This window comes from Equus przewalskii, chromosome 6 (genome assembly GCF_037783145.1).
Source record: "Equus przewalskii isolate Varuska chromosome 6, EquPr2, whole genome shotgun sequence".
NCBI lineage: Eukaryota > Metazoa > Chordata > Mammalia > Perissodactyla > Equidae > Equus > Equus przewalskii.
The window spans coordinates 92,975,183-92,997,824 of NC_091836.1; the positions used below are offsets into that span (position 1 = coordinate 92,975,183).

Consider the following 22,642-nt stretch of genomic DNA (forward strand, 5'->3'; position numbering starts at 1 on the left):
AGCCCAATGGCATAGCAGTTCAGTTTACGAGGTCCATGTTGGCGGTCCAGGGTTAGCTGGTTAGGATTCTGGGCGTGAACCTACACACTGTTTATCAAGCCATGGGATCCCAGGTGCAGACCTATGCACTGCTTATCAAACCATGCTGTGGCAGGCATCCCACGTAAAGTGGAGAAAGATGGGCACAGATGTTAGCTCTTCCTCAAGAAAAAAAAAAAAGGATAACTTCTACTTGGTTTTCAGAGTTTCTCCTGTTTCTTAAAAATAATTAACCTGAAATAGTCTTTGTGCGAAAGAAGCATATTTTTGATGGTAAATTCTGCCCCCCTTCAACTATTTGGTGGGCAATAAGTGGCCCCATGAAGTTTCTGAGCAGAGAACTCAACATAATTGTAACCATCGGCTCACTAAGACCAGTTTGAACTGACAAGAGATTTTCACATATTGAGGTTTGTGGGGTAACTACTGGGGTTCAAAACTGATTTATCTTGAACTAAAGAAGCCTGATTTATGGCCTATCAAACATACACTGTACATCTGCTATAAACGTTAATGTGAAGAATGTACTCTATTAAGATAAGAATGCATACTTGCACATCTACGCCAGTATCAGTAATACCCTATTAGTTATGCTCAAGTTAGTCCCTTTCCCAACATCAGGGTCATGTTGACCTGTTAGTTTGCAACTGAATACCTCTTTGAAACTTGATGAATATGTATCCTGGGTGTGTTTAATGTATATTCTTTCTTCTAAAAAGGTATAAGACTGTACTGAAAACCATGCTTCTCCGCAATGATTTCTTCCTTTGTGGAACTGCCTTCCCAGATTATAATCCTCACCCTGGCTCAAGTAAAACTCACCTCTCTTTCTTATCCATAGAATGGTTATTGATTATTTTACCTCTACAGAACTGACCCCACCTTATCAACAAAGTGATTAAGAGTTGTTTTTCAGAAGCAGTAAGCAAAACATTTGCAAGTCACATAGCCAGAGGGGCAGGGGAGAAAATCATGACCTGAAATGACACTGAAACCAAAGATCCTCCCCACTACACAGAACCAAAGGACCAGCACATGACTGGAATGTAAAAGTCAGACTCTTATCAGGAGCGAGGGGTCCATTGTATAGGGAGATCTGGTGTTACAGCCACTTTCACATCTTACCATAAATGTTTAAAGCCCTCTAATCAAAACCTGCCCTGCCAGCATTTCCGAGGACCAGCCTGTTCTCTCTAACCTTGCCCCAAACCCTGAATCAGGGAGACCGATATGAGAGCTTTTGCTTTCTGTCTCCTTGCAAGTCGACCTTGCAATAAAGCTTTTATCTTTTCTCCAAAGCTGATGCTGTAATAATTGGCTTTTTATACACATCGGGAAGAAGAACCCCATCTTTGTGCAGTAACATAATCAAATCTGTGAACCAGGAAGATCAGTCCAGAGTGAGAGATACTAGCGAGAGGGAGAAGGAATAGGACTAGTTGAGAGACAGCTGTCCAAGTCCAAATGAGAGCAAATCAAGAGCAATAGCATAGGGGAATACGGGAAAAGTCTGGATACAGTAGGCTTTAGGTTGACTTTCACCAGAAAGGGATCAATGAAGTAGGTATTTGATTGAACAAGTAAGCACTGTTACCAGAGTGAAACAGATCACGTTTATGTGAACTTTCACTGGAGTGTAGGTACTCTATCAAAATTAAGCTATACTTATATTTTTACCTATGTAATAGTAATTTTGAGAGTCTCTTTGGCTTATTTTTGCACTTTAACTAGAGTGCAGTTCATAGTTACAAGGACTATAACTAATAGACATCAAGATATATTGCAGTAGTTAAACTTGTTTCAGTCTGCCAACATAAATAAAAAAAGTAGCCAATTTTTTTTCAAATGAACATATATTACATCATCATATATAAATTTGAAAAAAATATGCAACTTTGAAAAAGAGTCATAAAGATTAGTGATTTCATTCAGTGACAGTTGAAGGTCACAGAATGCCTAATTAAAATTATAATAAAGTTTTTCTACTCAAAATCTTGATAGTTAGCTGTGGGAACTTAGAATTTTCCTGGGAAAAATTAGTTCTTTTCTTTTTCAGAGAATAGAAAGCAAAAGCCAGTAAACATTCAGGCCTCTTGCCAAAGGAAAATTATCTGTGCCTAGAATGGCCAAATTCCCAGCACTTCCATGACATAGTCACATCTTATTTCAAGAGCCCCTGGTAGTTGCTAGAAAATTGTTGGACCATTGGGCATGTCATTAAGACCACCTTCTCCTTTAAAAACAATTGTACATCAAAGTCTTGGCAGTGATTCCTGTACCCTGAAATTTCTCATGACATCCAAATCCTGAGAATAGTTATTCAGACTATAGGAGAAAATAGACTAATATCTGTTAAGTTGTTGCTAATGCATGCTAGAGAGTGTGCTTTGAGATTCACATTCTCACTTAATATTGGGGACAATCTATTGAGTTCTATGTTACTATCTTGACTCTATAAATGAGGAAGTTGAGTCACAGAAGTTGTGAAATTTGTCAAAAATTACAAAGCTGCTAAATGAAGAAAAGATTTGGATTTGTGTTAGTTGCATTGTATAGCATTAATACTTCTACTATAAGAACACAGTTTGCAAATTAACATTTATTGAACACATCCCAATTGGATTTTAGAGTTAAACATTGCAATAGAAAAAGAGATTTTTGCCTTTGTCTACTCTTTAGTCAGCTAAAAGATAGATGAATTACCAAAGCACTGTTCAGAGTAATATCTCCATTGAAGTGTATTTACCATATGATGTTCTTAAAATCTATTGGATTAACTGTGCCCCCAAGAGTATATCCTGATTTCTAACAATTCTCATTGTTTTCACCAATAATGCAATAGTCTAAGCCACTATCTACAGCCTATAACACTAGAAATCTCTCCTGAAATGGCCTTTCAGTTTCTACTCTTGATCCTCTACATTCAATTTCCCAAAAGCAGTAAGAGCAAGGTTTTAAAAATGTAAATCAAATCATATTTTACCCGGCTCTGAATCCTCCAGAAGTGTCCTGCCAAACTTTGTTTTCACTCCTGGCTCCCTCCCTGGCCTCATTCCATACCCTGTTCTTTACTGTATTACAGCCACGCTGGTCCTGGTGACATTCAAATCAGGCAAAGTTCACTCTTGCCTCAGACCATTTTTCTCTTAAATCTGGAATGCTTTCCCCTTGATTTACACTCATTTTTCATATGGGTCTCTCCATAAAGCCCCTCCTTGATTATTCTTTTGAAAAAAGCACACCTGAGTCTCTTGTCTCTGCTTGATTTATCTTCTCAGCTGTTGTTACTGTTTGAAATTGCATTATATACTTTTTTAATGTCTGACTCCTCAACAGAATGTGAGCTCTATAAATATATGTCTGTTTGTTTACTAGTGGATCCTCAGTGTCTACAACAGTGTCAGGCACATAGCAAGCTCTTACTAAATATTTATTGCATAAATAAATGAGTGGATGAATGAAAGAAGAAAGGAATCCTGTCACCACCTTTCTCATTTGATTTCACCAGCGTTCTGAACCTTATAGAGGACATTGTAGGAATCCTTCTATCCATTTGCCATTGTGCAACAGCCATGTGCTTCAATTCCAGAGGTCTTCACAAATCTAGGACTTTCTTTCTTTATTTTTGATGGCTGGGAAAAGAGAACCACTCTCTTCCTACTGTCCGTGAGGAAGCCATAGGAGGCTGGGAGGCTGCTGGCAGTGACAGGAGAGAAGGCAGCCTGAGAGAACCACAGAGAAACAGCAAAAACCTGAGAACTCTGAACCTCACCATGACTAGTGAACTCACCCCACCTCTGCCCTTTTAGTTATATTTATAAACTTCCAGTACTAAAGCCACTGGGATTTTTATTACTTGAAATTAAAGGCAGTTTAGCTAACACGTGTTTGCATCATATGTCTGGTTCTTTAGCATATGTAGCTCTTTATCATAACTCCCTTTACTGTCACCTGTACTTATTAGATTTTTAAGAATATGATGATTAACCTGTATTTTCATCAGAGTTATAATTTTTTAAAGTGCTTAAGGACTCATTGAGAGATTAGATCATTGGTTGGGTTTTTACCAAAGTTTTTACACTTTTGTTTTTTCTATTTTGTTGCATTTATTTTTAGTTTGTTTCAAGGAATTCCAGTTCTAAAACATTTTGCTGTCTTTGAAGTGTGATTGTCATCACACACTAACTTGATCTCTTGGTTTTGTGAGAAATAAGATTGCTATTTCCAAAATAAACATAAATCCATCTGCCTTTTTAAAAATAAAGAGCCTAAGCTACAGTAGCAAGCAAAACTTGGACACTGTATAAAAATAAGAGGGAAGTGAAACACATAGGTTTGATGAATTTCTTTTTTCTTAAGAAACCATATGCAAAAAAACACAAAGTATCATAACAAGAGATATTTGTGGTAAGTAAATGCCAAATCAGCATCCTCCTTGGCTTGAATTCTTTCTGCAGTTCAAACAAATTATAGGGTTTAATTTTAGGGAAAGAAAGATTTATTCTCATGGAAAAACGATTTAAGTTAAAGCAACATGAAACATAAAATAGTCAGGGAAATAATATGTGTGGAGGAAAAATGCAAAGAAAAAAATTAAAGTTCTGTTTAGGACTATGTAGTACAAGAGTTGGTGATGGCATTAAATTTGTACTCATATACTTGACAAATAAAACTGTGTAGTAAAGATGCAGACATTTTTATCCTTTTGAATTTGTTGGGGCCTAGGGAAGTCCACCCTCAAATATGCCATTGGTTATTTTGAATTTAAGCTCATTGAGAAGAGTGAATGCAAAAAAAAAAGAAGGCATTTCACTTTCCTCTCTCTGTTCCCCCTGAAAGCAGGAAATAAATCTTCCATGTGAAAGGTGCTCTCCCTACATCCTTATCACCAAAGTTAGGGGATTCAGGGCTGAGAAGCCTGCATAAATAAGCTTTGTTATTTTTACATTTTACTACCTCAAGCCTAAACTCTGCTCAAATTCCTCACTAATTACATCCCCCCAATCTTAAATTTCTTTGTCCTGTCAATTACTGACAAATTTATTGTGTCTTCATGTAAAAGATATAAAAGCATCCTGCTTTGCCCATCTCAGAGAGCATCATTTTTTTATGATCTCCCATGTGTACATATTAAATTCTTTTTTCTCCTGTTAATTTGGTATGGTGTCAATTTTATTTGTAGTCCAGCCATAAGAACTCAAGAAGGGTAGAGGGAGGAACATCCACCTCTGACAAATTCTTCCCTAAGCAAAGGTCATGGACTGGCCCAGGGAATAATTATATTTTGATCCTAGAATCTACCTTCCATGAAAGCTAGATGCTGCTTTGATAATTTATATTAATGTTAACCAGTCTGAACTTTTGAAAACAATTATAGTGAAATGACATTTTGGTGTGTGATTTCCTCCTACTAATCATTAGTTGTAATATTGATGATAGCCTGGTTTAATGAATTTGGCTTTTCTCACACAGTGTCCTATGTTACACTGAGTTTCCCAAAATGCTACTAACTGCTCAACCAAAAAAAAAGAGTGGATCTCTTTTCAAATACATATATTAGAGAAATATTGAATTGATGTTAATCCAATTCTTTCTTGAAAACATGTCAGAGATTTTAACATTCTAATGGATATTTTACATATTGTCAAAGTGCTTATTTTCAAATTTATGAGAACACTTTTAACATCTAAATAAATGACTGTTCTAAGGAACACAGTTTGAATTTGCTTATACAGTCATGCATCGCTAAACAACAGGGATACTTTCTAAGAAATGTATCATTAGGCAATTTCATTATTGTGTGAACATGACAGGTGTACTGAAGGGGAACAAAATTTGCCACCCCAAAATGTGTCTCTTTAACATGAGGCTTGCTTTTAAGAAACAAAAGACTCAGAAAGTTTTTCTTGTTACCTACCCCTTAACACCTAAAAGAGTTTAGATTAAAAAAAAACCTGTCTTGGGGCCAGCCCAGGGACGTAGTGGTTGGGCTTGTGCACTCCACTTTGGCGGTCCAGGGTTTGCAGGTTCAGATCCCAGGCGCTGACCTATGCACCACTCATCAAGACATGGTGTGGCAGCGTCCCACTTACAAAAGATAAAGGAATGTTGCCACAGATGTTAGCTCAGCGACAATCTTCCTCAAGCAAAAAAGAGGAAGATTGGTAACAGAGGTTAGCTCATAGTTAATCTTCCTCGCCAAAAACAAACAAACAAACAAACAAAACTGTCTCAGGAAGCAAGCTTTCACTATAGCATAACATGAACTAGGTGGTAGATAAGAAAGAACCTAGAAAAGGCTATTTGTTGGGTATCTCTCTGTGTTCTTCTGTTTCTGCATGTCAAATAAACACTTGTTTTCCAAACGTTTGCTCCTTTTCACTTACCTGTTAATTGTCTTCCTTCCATTTGAAATCTCTGACTTTCTCCACCCCCAACATCATCTTTTGTCTTTAGCTGAGAATAGCTTTTAAGGAGAGGGCTTTGACTCTCCATCCCCAGCATTTTCTTTTGTCTTCAGCTGAGGATGGCATTTAAGGTGAGTGCCATTTTGGTGAGTTACTTGATTTTCCTGAGTTTCTCCTATGTATACATATTATTAAGTTTTGTAATTTTTTCTCCTGTTAATCTGTCTCATGTCAATTTAATTCTTAGACCAGCCAGAAGAACCTAGAAGGGTAGGGGTAAATTTCTTCCTCCCCTACAGTTCTTACACAAACTTAGATGGTAGAGCCTCCTACACACACCTAGGCTATATGGTACTAATCTTATAGGACCACAGCCATATATGTGGTTCATCATTGATCAAAACATCCTTATGTGGCACATGACTGTATATGTATTTTGATATATCAGGGGATGGATGAACCATTCTAGAGCATTTTCATCATTTTTTTTTTTACCAATTCACCCTGTAAACTTGAGGACACTGCTTTTTCTTTCTCTCTTTCTCCCTTTCCCTCTCCCTCTCTTTCTCTGTTGCTTTCTTCCCTTCCTTGCCTCCTTCACTCCCCTAAATAACATTTGAAATCCATTCTCACACCAACATTCTGTGATTGTAGATTTAATATGTTTATTGCAATTTGAGAAGTCTCATTTGTCCCTGTAAATATGTGGGGCCTTCTTAGTAGAAGCTCTTTGAAATACTCTTTCCACTAATATTGAATCTCAGAACCTTTATACAATTCAGAGCAGCATCAACCAATATTTGTTTGGGGAGGGTTCGGAGGAAACAAAAATTTATGAGGCAGAACATAAACTAAGTTGACTGAAGACAAAGATGACTTTTGAAACTAGTCTCAGACCTGGCATACCTGACCATAACTAGTGTGTTTATTCCTTAACTGACCAACACTCTGGATGATTTTAGTCATCTAAGACTTTTGATTATATTAAGAAATCTCCCTAACATGCATCACAGTGGATTTTAAAGTAATTTAGAAATATTAAGGCATCTAGTCAGGACCAATAAAAATAAAGACTTGGAATAGAAACAACAAGTGACACTGATTGGAGTTGTACACTAGCAAAGTGCTATTGAATTCTATATTTTTTGCTCATCTAAAGAACTGTGCTGGAGGTTTCTGAAGGGCCTTTCAACCAAAATAGCTAAAAGAGAAGTGATGAGTATTTATGTATTCCTTGCTGAAAAACATTAAGACAAAATAGTAACCGTTTGAAAAGGTAGAAATAGTCAATCAATAAGAGGTTTTGTCTATGTGACGAAAGTTTTTGAATTGTTTTAATCCCTTTGAGGTGAATGAAGCACCTGATTCCTGTGGTACTATGGGGCTATAGGCAAATATTACTCAGTAAGTCTTTCAACCATTCATTGATACTTTCATTTATTTGTAACCCTGGGATTACCTAGTAATAGATGAGAAAGTGCACAAGTTTGGTGTGCACAGAAAGGATTTGGCCTTACTCATAGCATCTTGGAGTCTGAAGAATAGACAAAACTTTTATTTTCCATCCACTTAATGTTATCTGTCCACTGGTATTTGCTAACCCTTCTTGGTTACCCCAAATACCCTCTTCCTTCATTCTTTTACCTACATTTATTTTCCCACCCACTTCACACCTGGATACTTTGCCTTATCTTATAATCGTTCCTCTAATTATTGCTGACATTGCTGTGAGTGGAACATCTACAAGAAAAACATAAATCTCTCTTCTCAATATTGATTACCTCTCATACATAGCATAATTCTGATGTGTGCGAATGCTAAAAGACCTTTTTCCTATGAGGCCAGACAAATGGGAAGAAGAAGCACAGACCCCTATTTGGGCAAGAGCCTTCTAACATACACTTTTACCATCTTCCTTAATAATTTAACTCAACTGAATGATATATCTGTCTTAGCCTTTTCCTTTCAGCTTCTGTGGCCATGCAACTAAGTTCTGGTGAATGAAATGGGAATTAAATTGCTAAAGGGACTTAGGACTTGCTCTTTGGAAGGGAGGGAGGACAGATGCGTTACTCTTCTCTTTATTGTTAGGTGTGATACTGATGTTATGGCTGGAGCTGCAGTGGTCATCTTGGACAAGTAGGGAAGTTTGAGGATGAAAACCATCAACAGTTGTACAGAAAGATAAAAGTATTTAAGGTTCCTGATGATTGTATGAAACATTAGATAAGCCCACAATTGCCTACCTTTTGGCTTGTTTTACACAAGAGAAAGAACTCTTGACTATTTAAAGGTGGTCTTTTTGCTAGAAGCCAAGCATAATGGTTATCTGATGCAAATATTCTACCACATGTTTACTTAGAGCTCACTCTCCCCCCGAACTGTACTAAGCTAGTTGAAAAAAATGTTTTTCAACTATTTTGATGGTGACCCACGGTAAGAATTTAATTTATATCATAATCCAATATTCACATATACACTTTGTCATATATGTAATGAAAAAATCTTTTAATAAACAATATTTTATCCTTGTTATGTTCAATATATGTTCAATAATTCTGTTCAGTATATGTGATACTTGAGAACAGAGTTGGGTTAATCATACCAAGAAGATAAAGGGAATATAGAGGGAAAAATAATGTTAATGCTGATTTAAGCAAAGAAATGTGTGCTGCATGTAGAAAGAATGGGAAAGAAGCTAACAATATAATAATTACTTTATGCTTGGCAGGGTGTTACGTTATTTGCATAGGTTGAGATCATTTGATTTTTATAAAAATACTGTGACTTAAAATTATCTAAATTTTATTTAGTGGACAATTGTAATTCTTCAAGATGAAAGAACTTGCCCTAAATCCTGTAGTTAATCGGTGTTAGAGCCAAGATTCAAACTCAGGTTTGTTTGCCGATCATATTACTTTCAACTATTCAGTTTCTCCAGAAATAAATATGTGAGTTTTCTTACTCTGATTTTTTTTTTTTTTTACTGTAAACAGTGCTTATTAACTTATTTCATTTTCACTCAAATGATGCTTTTGGAATTTTGAGGACTAAAGAAAAAGAGTAATGAAATCAAGGAAAAATATTTTGCTCACGTCTGCTCAAAAGTACCTCCCAAATAAAGTCACTGATGGTCCAATTCAAAAACAACCATTGTTCAATGGATTCATTTTGTGTCTTAGAATCATGTTCTCTCTTCCATATTTCTGAGCATTGCTGTGGGATTTCATTCATCAGAACTTCCTTTTTTATTTTTGAGGAAGATTAACCCTGAGCTAACTACTGCCAATCCTCCTCTTTTGGCTGAGGAAAACTGGCCAGAGCTAACATCCATGCCCATCTTCCTCTACTTTACATGTGGGATGCCTACCACAGCATGGCTTTTGCCAAGCGGTGCCATGTCTGCACCCTTGATCCGAACCTGGGAACCCTCAGCTTCCGCAAAACGGAACGTGCGAACTAAACTGCTGCACCACTAGGCCAACCCCTTGTCAGAACTTCTTGATTTTCTCTCTCTCTTGTTCTTCACATGACTGATCCTTCTTGACATTGTGAGTATTAAGTACCAAGTCAAATTGTTGCTGAATTGGTCATTGGAGTCATAAAGACATTACTATAAATCCTGGTTCTAAATAAAGCTGTTACCTTGTGTAAATTATTTAACTTCAATTTCCTCACCTGTAAGATGGTGATATAAACACCCACCTCACAGGATTGGTTTTAGGATTGTATCTGTAAAGCAGCAAACATAGAACGAACATTAGTAGTGTTTACTGTGCAAGCTCCAGGTCACACAGACCTAGTTTCACATCCTGGCTTCTTCATTACTACTCAAGTAAACTGGGAATGTTACTTAACCTCTGAGCCTTTCTGTTCTCTCTGTAATGTAAGCATTAAAAATACTCACTCCTTTTGTGATAGCTGTGAGATTATAAAAGACAATTCATTTGAAGTGCTTATCAGAAAACATGGTACATTTAAGCGCTCAACTGTTAGCACATGTCATCATTCCTCAATGGATTAATAATGAGTTCATATATGAAACAGACACTCCCAAATCTTAGCAGACAGGCTTTTAGAATCCTGCTAGGAAAATCTATCCAGTTAGTGTAAGAAATCTTTCTTTTTGGAGAATTGTCACACTTCACCTGACAATATAAATATGCACTTAGATAATCCTACAGTGCTAGTTCTGGGGGACTTGACTGACTTCAAAGAAAAAAATAGTTCTAAAATGATTAAAGTTAAAGCATGTACAAAATTTTGAAGTATATTTCTCTGTTCTGATTTTTGAATAATTAACTAGAAAATGTATTCAATGTAAAACTGAAAGCAGAAGTTTTCCCACCATTTGACTCAATGTGATTTAGGTCATAAACTGGTTCTTTATTAAATTGGAAACAAAGTTGAAAAAATTCCATCTGGGACATGAACTATTCCTTTCTTTCTTTGGAGATTTATTCTTGTGAAGTCTTTAATACATTATAAGTCACTAATGAAATCTTTGTAAAGATCAGATGATTTTTTTTAACTGCCACTACTTCAAAAGAATCCAGTTCTTGCTCAAGATTAATGTCTATTTCTGTATGACACACACAGATACATGAGCAATAAACATTAGGATTTTTATATTCTTTGATACACAGCAAACCTAGTTAATACAATCTGCTACTTTCCTTTTTTTCTAATTTAATAGATATCTGATTAATTCTGTTACCTAAAAGCCACTGAATCATTCCATTTTTGAGGCACATTTTATCTAAGTTTCTCATCTAGATTAGTCCTTTGTGCTAGTACCTTATATACAATGTATAACCAGTGGTGTTATAATTGGCAAGATTGGAATTCATTTTGAAATGTAGAAAAACTTATCAAAAAGGGCTCACAAGGCTAATTTAGTAAGAGTCCTCTTGTCATTTTATTTGCTGTAGGCTTGGAAGTTGAGATAGTCTCAGCAACTTTGCAAAGCAACCTCTGGTCTGCTTGAGATTGAAGACACATGTGATTCGTCAATATATATACTGTAGGGCAAATTTACTGTTAGTGAGGTAGTCTCCATGAATCAAGGAATCAAGCAGCATTTCCACACCATTATATATCTAAATCCTAAATCAAATTTCTTGTTATAATTGGTTGGTTGAAATCCACTCATTCCTTTTTTCAACATTTGATCTAATTGATCTAAAAGCATCAGCTAACTAATGACATGGTTTACTAATTAATTTTCTCATTTTGAAGGCAAATTTAAATTTTAAGAGTTGTGCATATGTCTTCATTTGATATTTTTATATCCTAAAATTTCTAAAATTGTGAGAACAATTCGCATTCAGTGAAGCAGAACATTTTCCTAGTGCTAAAAGCTTAAAAATATTCTATACCAGGAAAGCTACTGAATTCTTCAAATAGGTGCCACCTGTGAGTATATTCAGACCTTTTCATTCCACATTGTATATACTTTTTCTACTATTTCATCCAAAACATTTGACCAAATTTGAATAAATTAATACCAAGTTAGAGCTTCATTCCATGGTTGCTCCCCTCCCTCCATACCCATTACACCATTTCCTCTACTTTTCATCTAAAACAAAAATTTCCTGAACCCATGCTAAGGACAAGTAGCATGTTTCATTCAGGAGCTACAAACATGAAGAGGAAATGGCCTCTGTTCCCAAGTCCTTCACAGACCACTAGCAAAGGCAACACAAATATTAGTAACACCAGAGAAGTATGGCAAGTTCTGTGATGTAGGTATAATCATGAGTGAGTATGACAGAGAGATACTCATCTCTGTCTAATGAAGAGAGAAAGGCATCTCAGATGCTATATATTTTTTAAAGGGCCTTGAATTGAGCCAGATTTTTATGAGCAAAAAAGAAAAGTAAGACTGTTCAGGTATAAGTATGTTTTGGAAAAATGCAACAGGTTATTAGACCTGAAATAGAATATAAGGCTATGGGATCATAGTGCACTACTATATGAAACTGTGGATCCTGAATGGACATGAGAAGAACTTTATTCTGGCTAATCAGTTTGAATGACATCCTCCTACTTTTTCCCTAGAAAGTGCTAGGGTGAAGGAATGACAACAGGCCAGTGAAGGTCAAAGAAGAGCTTAAGTTTTATCTGTAATGTTGTATAATTTCCAATGGAAATTAATTATTTTAATAACTATTACTGTGATTTTTTCAAAATTATAAATTGGAAAAAATCTATGAAAACAATTTTGTCAAAATATTAAAGGTGTTTGATTCTGGAAGATAAGAATATGATCAATTAAAATTTTTATTCCTTAAACTTTTAAAATATTTTTTAAATCATCTAAAATTAAAGGTTTATTCACTTTAAAGGGAGATTATGTAATTGGAAATTTGTTTTCTTATGTTTTAATTGAGGTAACATTGGTCTATAACTTTATATAAATTTCAGGTCTATATCATTATATTTCTACTTCTGTATACACTACATCGTGTTCACCACCAAAAGTCTAATTTCCATCTGTCCCGAACAAGTCCCCCTTGACCCCATTTGCCTTCCTGCCACCTCTCTTCCCCTCTGATAACCCCTAATCTGTTCTCTATATCTATATGTTTGTTTGTTGTTGTTTGAGTGACAGATTAATGAAATTAAGAATAGGGCAGCAATACCAGGCAGGAGATGAAAGCAATAATCCTAGTAGGAAGTGATGTGTTTCTGAATGAAAGCAGTGACAGTAGTTTACAAACTCACCGTTGTGTTATATAAAAGAAGCATTCTACACAATGCCGTCCTCTCTATTACTGAGAATAGAAGTGTTCTTTCATGTAACTAGGGATATTTTGTATTAAGATTTGTAGTTAAAATTTTTATAGTGTCCTAATAAAGTCAATAATATAAAATAACGTGTAATATATGTCAATCCTAAATTAATTCCTGGATTTTTGTAAGAGCCAATCTAAATGTTTAAAGGAAAGTTAATGTGCAGAAGGCTTAAAGCCAAGAACTAAGAGGAATCATGTAACCTTTTTAGGGCATAAGATATGGATGTTGACATTAATTGTCTGTGAAGGAAAAGAAAGAAGAAAATTTTAGAAAGTCATGCTCAAGGCATACAGTGTATTCAAGAAGTACAGGTATGCATTAAGGCTTTAGAAACACCGTTTACATCTCCCTTGACCTCGATGAGTTCTCTAAATCTTAGAGAATGTACATCATACTACATCACATTCTTTCAAGTGTCGGAACCTAGCTATGACTCTACCCTCGCTGTGCAGTCTTCTCTTCATTCTTCCCCCTTTTGAGAGCTGAAGCAAACCTGAGAGAAAGACATTCATTTAGTCCATGAACTGTGTACCAGAATAGAAGGACAGATTTTTAAATTTTCTACCTAGTACAGTTAGAGCAGATAGAATATATTGTGTAAGTTCAAAACTTGGTGTAAAGAATAAGAGAAACAGTATTAAGCATCAGGTCCATGAGTACAGAAATAAAGATGGGAGATAGTGGCTCAGGGTCAAGAAGGTTATCAGGTGAGAATATAAAGCAACAAATCAGGATGGAGTCACTGGATTCAAGATACAACTTATAAACAAAGCAATGGTACTGGGAAAGCATTTTTACTGGGTGTTAGCTGCATCAGTAGCTATTATAATTCTTATTTTGTATAAAAGGGAAATGAGATTCAACAGATTTAACTATCTTACCTAATTTTACATGCATATGTCCATAAGTAACAGGGCTTTTACTGAAATCGAGCCTTTCTCACTTGGAAGTCCACAATTTTTGCCAATACCATATTAACCTCAAGATCTTGCCATTTTTAACGTCTTTTAAAGTATATTCAGTTTTGCTTTTTGGAAGGACCCTTTGGCATAGTTACTGGTAGAGGGTATTTTATAGCCCTTTTCTTCTAGCTAAACATTCTCAATTCCTTGTGTGTTAAGCATTACAGTTCCTCGAACGTCTAGTTGCTTTTCCTGTTTATTTTTCAGTTTGACAATAAAATGCTGTGTTAATCCATTTCCTTTGAGAAACAGTCAACAAACAGGATTAAATAAGCAAGAATTTTATTAGGGAAAGACCTATTAGAAAGAAAATAGGGAAGGAATCAGGAAAGATTGGGAGAGTAAGTTCAGTGTGATGCAAATCCAACTCCATGTGAAGGAGAGGAGGAAGGAAAATTGGGTAGAATTGTCCTAGAATGCAGTACAGTTTAAGAAACTTTGGATAAGGTCAGAGTCCTCTGGGAGTACCAAGTATTCCAGGAATAGGTCTGCCTTAGTAGCCTTGCCACACTGTCACTGGCTGGGAACAGCCTGTGGGAAGTAGGGCCTTAGCAAAAACACTGCAGTGGATTTCAGATTGCAATAGATAGCGCTCTTAGTAAATTATTCCCTCTGTAGTTGGAGGTCTGCAAGGTACATTCTCATGGCTGCCAGATCACTTGTAAAGCTTTATAAAAATTTTTGAAAGTTACCAGACACCATCGACCCTGTACATTAAAGTCTCTGATAACAGATGACATTATTTATAAAGACTTTCTCATGCCTCTCCAATATCACTCATATTCTTGGATGAGACTCATGGGAAATCCTTTTAAAGGTTATTTAAATGGAAAGAAGAATTGAAAATCTAAATATGAATTATGTGTGAAATGGAGCACAATATACTACTATGTTACAGCAGCCTGAATGGGGTAAAACAGCTATCTAAAAACATCTTCCAGTTTCTGTTAGTTTTGCATGCACCCAAAGAAAAGCACCTTCTCTTTCTCAAAACTAAATAACTTGAACGACAAACCAAAAGCATTAGTGGGTATTTGGAATGCTGAATTAAAAATGGATTCATTTTTGTTGTAAGAGGTAGCATGCAATATTTGTTCAATATATTCCCACAGATGGCATGATTAACATTAACACCTTTGGAATGGCCACAATGTGCCCAAGATCATGGTGGGTGATTTATATTTGAAGGGTAGCAGAATATACCACCCCAAAATGTGACTGTAGGAGTTCAGGACAGGCTACCCCAAAATATGCTGCTTTGGTATATTGATTATTTTGAGCTGTAGGCACTTTGAAAAACAGCAAATGCAGGTAGAGGCTTTCTCTGAACTCCCCTTATCTGCCTAAAAACAGACCCTCCACAAAGAAACTCAGTTGTCATAAGTCCCCTCCCCAGAAGTTTCATCAGCTAGGGAAGACTGACCCATATTGGAGGAGAGGAGGCTAAAAGTTGACGTCACACTCAAACTTTGTACTCTCCTCTAAGAGACCTCTACCCTCCCTCCCCTTTCCTTATTACGATGCTATTTAAGTCTGAATTCCAAGCCTCTTTAAGGACTTATCCGTTTTTCCCTGGGTATGTCCCATGAATATATAAGGTTACACGTGTTAATAAACTTCTGTTCATTTTGCTCTTGTTAATCTGTTTTATAACAAAGGTCTTGGCAAAAAACTCCCAAGAGTAGATGGAAAATTATTTTTACTCCCCTACACATTCAATCCATATAATAGCCTTGGTAGAAAGAGATTATTAATCTCACTTAATAGATGAAGATAATAAGGGCTTAGTACCACTGCCCAGGATCATAGATCTAGGAATTATCAAACAGCAGATTTCAATCTAAATCTGTTTAGCTCTAAATCCTGTAATCCTTCAAAGTGCAGATATTTTAATCTGCTTATCAAAGATTTTCCAAGTAACTCCTACATGTCCAGACTCATTTTATAGACTATAAAGATCTATATCTATGTCTATCGATAGATGTAGATATAGATATAGATCTTCCATTTTCTATCAAAGAGTTTATAATCAAATTGGAAGAGATAACAAATGTTACACATGAAGAGCTATAAAACACAAACCCAATTGTGTATTATATGGCTAGTAAATACAATAAATTGTTACTATAAGCTGAAGCCATTGATATGGGCTCTATGGTAGATTGGGTACATGCAAAACTAACAGAAACTGGCAGATGTTTTTAGATAGTTGTTTTATTCCAGTCAGGCTGCTGTAACATAATACCACAGACTGGGTAGCTTAAAGATAAGAAATTTATTTCTCACCATTCTGAAGACTGAAAGTCCAAAATCAGGGAGCCAGCATGGTCAAGTGAGGGCCCACTTTCTTGTCCTAGATTTCTTGTATCCTCATATGGTAGAAGGGACTAGGCATCTCTCTGGAGTCTCTTTGTAAGGCATTAAACCCATTGGTAAGGTCTCCATCCTCATGATTTAGACACTTCCCAAAGCCCACACCTTTTAATACCATCAGCTTTATGGGTTAGGATTTAAACAAATGAATTTTGGGTGGACACAAATATTCAACCATAGCAATTAAGGAATAAGTATTGGGTGTAAGATGCCTAAGATTGAATTTTACCTCTCACATTTAACCTCACAGTTATTTTAAACTACTCTATAAATCTTAGTTTCTATATATTCAAAACAGGGGAAATAATACACACCTCACTGTGTTGTTGACAAGATTGGATAGGAAAATGCACGGGAAAGCAAGAAACAAATTCAGTCTAAACACAAAAGGTATTATTATAGGCAATGAGATCTGCTTTTTATTTTAATACCAAATTCCAATGATGTTTAAAGTAGATAAAATCTTTAACTCAACTGTCAAAAATTTTCAAAAAGAAAACATCAGAACTATTTGTTCTTGAATTTAAAATTCTTTGAATTTTATGATTCATCAGTCTTCAAAATGTTTGATTCTGTAGCTCACTGATGTTCAAGAGATAGCAAAGCTTTTAAGTAAGATTTCTAAAGTTCAGAAGGAAACAAACTCCTAATTCTATCCAAAAGAAAACCTAAAAATAAAACAAGAGAACAGGAAAGACATATTTTCAGAATAGAAAACATCCATAAGATTCACACAAAATATATTTCAAAATATTAAATCCAAGTATTCTGATTAGACTATGTTCTTGGAAAATGAAGATTGATTTTCCAGTAAGAGGAGCATGAGACTCTATTCTATGTCTGTTATTAATTTAAAAAGTAAGAGTTCTTTGGTGTTTACTGTGTGCTAATCCCTTAATATTCATTAGCACATTTAGTTCTCACAACAATCCTAGGAGATAGTTGTTCCCACTTCACAGATGAGGAAATCTAAACCCAGAATGTTAAGTGACTTGCTAAAGGTGGAAACAGGACATAGACACAGACACTCTGATCCCACTGTTCTTGTTCTTAGCTATAGTTTACTATATGCTATTTTGCATTCTAGGGACATATTTGAACCTCTCTGAACCCACTGCCCTGGAACAGATGGAGCACACACCCTATTCATGGACTTTTCTGCTTTGCCTGGAAGCCTCCTGCTCCAGATACCCACAAAGCACACTCCTTCTTTCCTTCTACTTTCCATGCAGACAACACCTCCCAAGAGCACTTCCTCGACCACCCTTTGGTATGCTATCTTTATACTTGATGTGTGGGTTTTTTAAAGATAATGCTTACTGTTCTTCATGTCACATTGTGGATTTATTGGCTGTAGTCTATCTTTCCCACTATTTTGATAAACAATGCTGAAAGTAATGACTGGTATATTGCAGACACTTAATAAATGTATTGAATGAATAGGTAGTCATGAGCTAGATGTTATGCTAGCAGCTTTGAATATATTATCTCATTTACTCTTAAAACAATCCTTCTAGGCATGGGCATCATTATTCCACTTTTAACACATGATAAATCAAATTCAAATATGTCAAATAAATCTAACATATGCACATAAGTACTAAATATCCAAGACAAGATTGACTTTAGGTCCATATGATTTTCGAGTTCCAACTATTTCCATTACTCTGCTGCTTTCTAATTATTTTGAATGAAAAGTCAGTGCTGCAAGTCATTATTTTATAGCATGACAACGTGTTTTAGGATAAGATATTCATTAAACTAAGTCTGTAGTTTTACAAGGGTGTTTCTTCATACCATTATAATCAAAGCTCTGATTGTTTTTCTCTAATACACTTTCATTTGTCTTAGTAACTCCACTGAGACATGCAATTTAAGCTTTTCACTAAAAAATAATGTGCAATTTCTTGAATCTAGGGGCTTTAGTGGGCAGATTTATCCTTAACCCCATGAGCCCTGGGGCTGAGTCAAAATTGTAATACTTGTCATAACACAAAATTGAAAGTTTGATACATAAGTGGCCACAGTTATCTCCGCTCCATTCCAAGAAAAAGGAATGTTTCCTTTTCCTTTTGTTCTTGCAAATTTATTTTATGAAGGCTTTATATTCTTGAGAAATATAATCATGATATAATCCTGGGATTTTCTAAGTGCTTGATTGCTTTGCTCTAAACTCATTTTTTAGGAACACTCATATAATCCTCTTTCCTGTGTTAGAATGCACCTTTAGTTTAAGATAACAGTCATGTGATGTGATAAGTGAAGATGTGGTCTGACAAAAAGGATTTTTGTGGCTGTAGTTCATAAGAGATGGGATGTGCAGCTAATGCATTCAAATAGCTTTTCCGGTATTTCTAATGAATCTTGTGCTAAGTTGAATATTTCCAACTCTAAGCAGAGTTTTTAAACATACATTGGTGTATGAGATTGATTCCCATGAGTCAGTATTCAGCAGCTCATTTGAGAAAGTTAGGAAGCAAATATCCGGGGCTTTGGGAATATCCTTTACTTTTGTGAACAGTAAACATAATAAGATTAGAACACTTTTCCTCTTTCAGTAGTTATTGGTATTGGATGAAAATATACTTGAAAGTATAATCAATTTGATTATAGGGTTTTGAGCAACTTCGATACGATGTGTGGACCTGTTATATGTGAGGTACTGTATAAAACGATAGCTAGAAAATATTCTAGGTAGGTTAAAATGATCAATCAATAGATTTAGGATCAAAAGCCATAAGATAAAATGACATTCAATAAAGGTAAAGTTGGATACCAAGTAAAAGAAGTCTTTTAATCCTGTCGCTGCTTTTTTTTTCTGGTTGTGATGACACTTAAAACCTCAAGATTCAAGTTAGAGTTGGCCTTGCTCTTCTTTTTCATAACTCATTTCTACCTTGACTTTTATAGATGAAGATAAAAATTTGCTGATAAAAAAGATAAAAAATTCAGGGACTACCTTTCTTATCTACATTGAGTAAGACATAGGCCCTCTGTAGGACTGTAACTTAATCATAGGCTTAAAGAGTGCTCCCTCTCCCCAACGTCTTACCATTACTACAACAGGGCTCTAGTAACGTGATAGTGGATTATAACTGAAAGAGCTGCAATGTGTAGACTCTGTTCAGGAGTTCTTAGGGAAATCCAAAGACAACTTAGGGAGACAAAAACAGGACAACAGAGTCTAACAAAGCCTCTGGCATCTCTAGGTACAGCATTAAACATTAAATACAGATTAACTTCTATTGCCAAATTATGTCTGGTTTTCAACAAAAAATGAAAAGACATGCTAAAAGTCAAGAAAAAAGTAGTATGAAGAGACAAAGTTAATATCAGAACCAAACTTGGATACACTGTTGGAGTGGGAGGTTATAGATGAGCAAGTGGAGCAGGCTAGAATGATACCTGTCATAATGGATTAGACTTGGAGACCTCAGTATAAACTCTATGTAGCTTAGTATGGATTAATATGGTTATACAAAGTGTTTATAAATATGTGTATATATACCAGTTATTATAAACACATGTATTTCTTTGCTCTGTCGCTTGAGATGGCCTACAGGAAATGACACTCAAGTAGCAACAACATATTGAGTGCCAGATCTTGGTTTCTTTTTTTTTTTTTTAAGATTTTATCTTTTTCCTTTTTCTCCCCAAAGCCCCCCAGTACATAGTTGTATATTCTTCGTTGTAGGTCCTTCTAGTTGTGGCATGTGGGATGCTGCCTCAGTGTGGTTTGATGAACAGTGCCATGTCCGCGCCCAGGATTCGAACCAACGAAACACTGGGCTGCCTGCAGCGGAGCGTGCGAACTTAACCGCTCAGCCACGGTTACCCAGCCATGGGGCCGGCTCCAGATCTTGGTTTCTAATACCATTCTCCAATAAAGAAAACCAGGTCTTCACAGAGAAATGGCTAATCTAAGACTGGGGCAGGAAATATGTAAGATGACTCTCAAGTATCCAATAATGCCAGAAGGTATCCATTTTTTCACTAAATATATTGTCACCTGCATTATGAAGATATTTTAATTGAAAATGTGCCCTAAAGAAATTTGAGAAACAATGAATAATTTTAGATTAACAGTAAGTATGGATTCTTATGAACTCTCATGAAAACTGAACACAAGATTTTCCTAGACAATATTACGTGGAATAAAACAAATTACCCTATATTCACATTCATGCTATTTTCTTCCTCTAAATCTCCAAGTAGTTTAGCACACAGCCTGCCTCAGCAGTTTTGTTTTTTAATAAAATGAATGAATAAAATAGTTTGATAACCCTCAAATCCTTTTATTAATGAAATTTACTTGAAGAACAGTACACTTTGTAAGATTTAAATTTGTAAATTCCTACAAGTTAATACTACTTTTGATGAAATTGAAGTTCAGAAAAGATTCATGGCACACTGTGGGCCACATACTTAGAAATTTAGAACTAAAATTCAATTTGATTCTGTCCTGAAGGCCCAAGGATGTGTATGACAATATATTAATCACTGCAGAAATAAATATTGTGGGAAAGGGTGCAAGGATCCACCCTCTAATCAAATACCTTCTATAATGGATTCCTGGTACAATTCTGGATTCTGCCTTTTCATTCAGTTTAGCATTTGTCCAGGATTTTTAATTTGTTAACAAATAATAATTAATAATTATAATTAATATTTGTATTTAAATAAGCCTGGAAGCGTTTGGCAAACCATGACACTGTTTCCATCTGCTGCCATGGTCTCGTGTAATAGTGTGAGATCATGTGTACTAAACAGTTTCCTCACTTTCACACATGAGTAAAACAAACTTGATTCTCTTCAGGAGAGTTCTTGCTGATAAAACAAGTGTCCCCCAGATCAAGCAGCTAGGGAAACACATTCCCTCCCAAAACAATCACGAGTGGCAGCTGGTGAAATATTCTTGGCCACTGCCCTGCCAGCCACTTCTGGGAACAAGTGTTGTGGCCTACAAAAACCCATAATAAAGAAGACAATAATGGAAGTTCTTTAGATAGAAGAATCTGAGAGAATCTGTAGGGAGGCAAAGTTTGCCACTCCAAAAATGTGTCTCTTTAGCTTGATTATTTTTAAGGACAAAAGACTCAGGAAGAAACTTTGATCTCCCACCTAACTACTTAAAAGAATTTAAGATAGAAGACCTGATTCAGAAGAAGCTATCTCTATAGATAACTATAGTATAATATGAACTAGGCATGGTAGACAGGGAGGAACCTAGCAAAGCCCATTTGATCAAAGTCCCCCATATCCCATTGTCTTTGAAAAGCATTTCAAACATTTGTTTATCAAACATTTGCTTTTCTGTCTCCATGTGAATTGCCTTCCTCCCCTTCAAATCCCAAACCACTACCCCCAACATCCCTCTTTATCTTTAGCTGAAGATTGTATTTAAGGTGATGGCTTCAGCCATTGTGTCAAGTTACTTAGTTTTCCTGGGTTTCTCCCATATATACATGTTATTAAGCTTGTTTGATTTTCTCCTGTTATTCTGTCTCATGTTACTTTAATTCTTAGACCAGTCAGAAGAACCTAGAAGGATAAAGGAATATTTCTTCCTCCACTACAAGTTCTAGAAGAAATTGACATTGCAAAAAGAAATGAAGAATAAAGGACAGGGTAAATGCTTGAATAAATCTAAGCAAAGCCATGATGTTTTCTTGTAGAGACTAAACATATATATAGAATTATAGTTATAGCCCCCAAGGCAGGAGATAAAGGGAGTTAAAAAGTTCTAAGGCTTATTATGCATTTTTCCGCAAAGTGGCAAAGTACCAATTTATTAAACTCAAATAAGTATGCTGTATTATGGTAACGACTAAGCAAAGATTGAAGTATGCATAATAACATTATAGGAAAATAGGAGTAACACAAAACAAAGCAAGACGAAATAATCAACCTGTCAAAATGGAGAGGCAAATTGAAAACAATGGTAGATTTAAACTCAAATATATCAGTAACTACATTTAACGTAAATACATGAATTATAATTGAAGTACAAAAACTATCAATGAGATTTTTTAAAATCTCATTATTTTCTCCTTAGAAGAGTCA

The 22,642-nt window shown here is 35.6% G+C and overlaps 2 protein-coding genes across 4 annotated transcripts in view; both read left to right on the plus strand.

Moving 5' to 3' along the window:
• Positions 1-21,559, plus strand: part of LOC139084019 (uncharacterized) — a 47,664-nt gene extending 26,105 nt beyond the window's left edge. For 2 of the 3 annotated variants that reach the window (XR_011541299.1, XR_011541301.1), the window contains exons 3-4: positions 17,667-17,849; positions 20,274-21,559. Coding sequence is in view for 1 of the 3 variants with exons in the window: in XM_070624566.1 (XP_070480667.1) it covers positions 17,667-17,678 (12 nt within the window). In the remaining 2 variants the exon portion in view is untranslated. Of the gene's footprint in view, positions 1-17,666; positions 17,850-20,273 lie in introns of those variants that run through there. The other variant, XM_070624566.1, reaches the window with a different exon arrangement.
• Positions 20,274-22,642, plus strand: part of ANO3 (anoctamin 3) — a 452,178-nt gene continuing 449,809 nt past the window's right edge. Inside the window, exon 1 of the mRNA XM_070624550.1 lies at positions 20,274-22,207. The gene's annotated coding sequence lies outside the window, so the exon portion shown is untranslated. The remainder of the gene's footprint in view (positions 22,208-22,642) is intronic.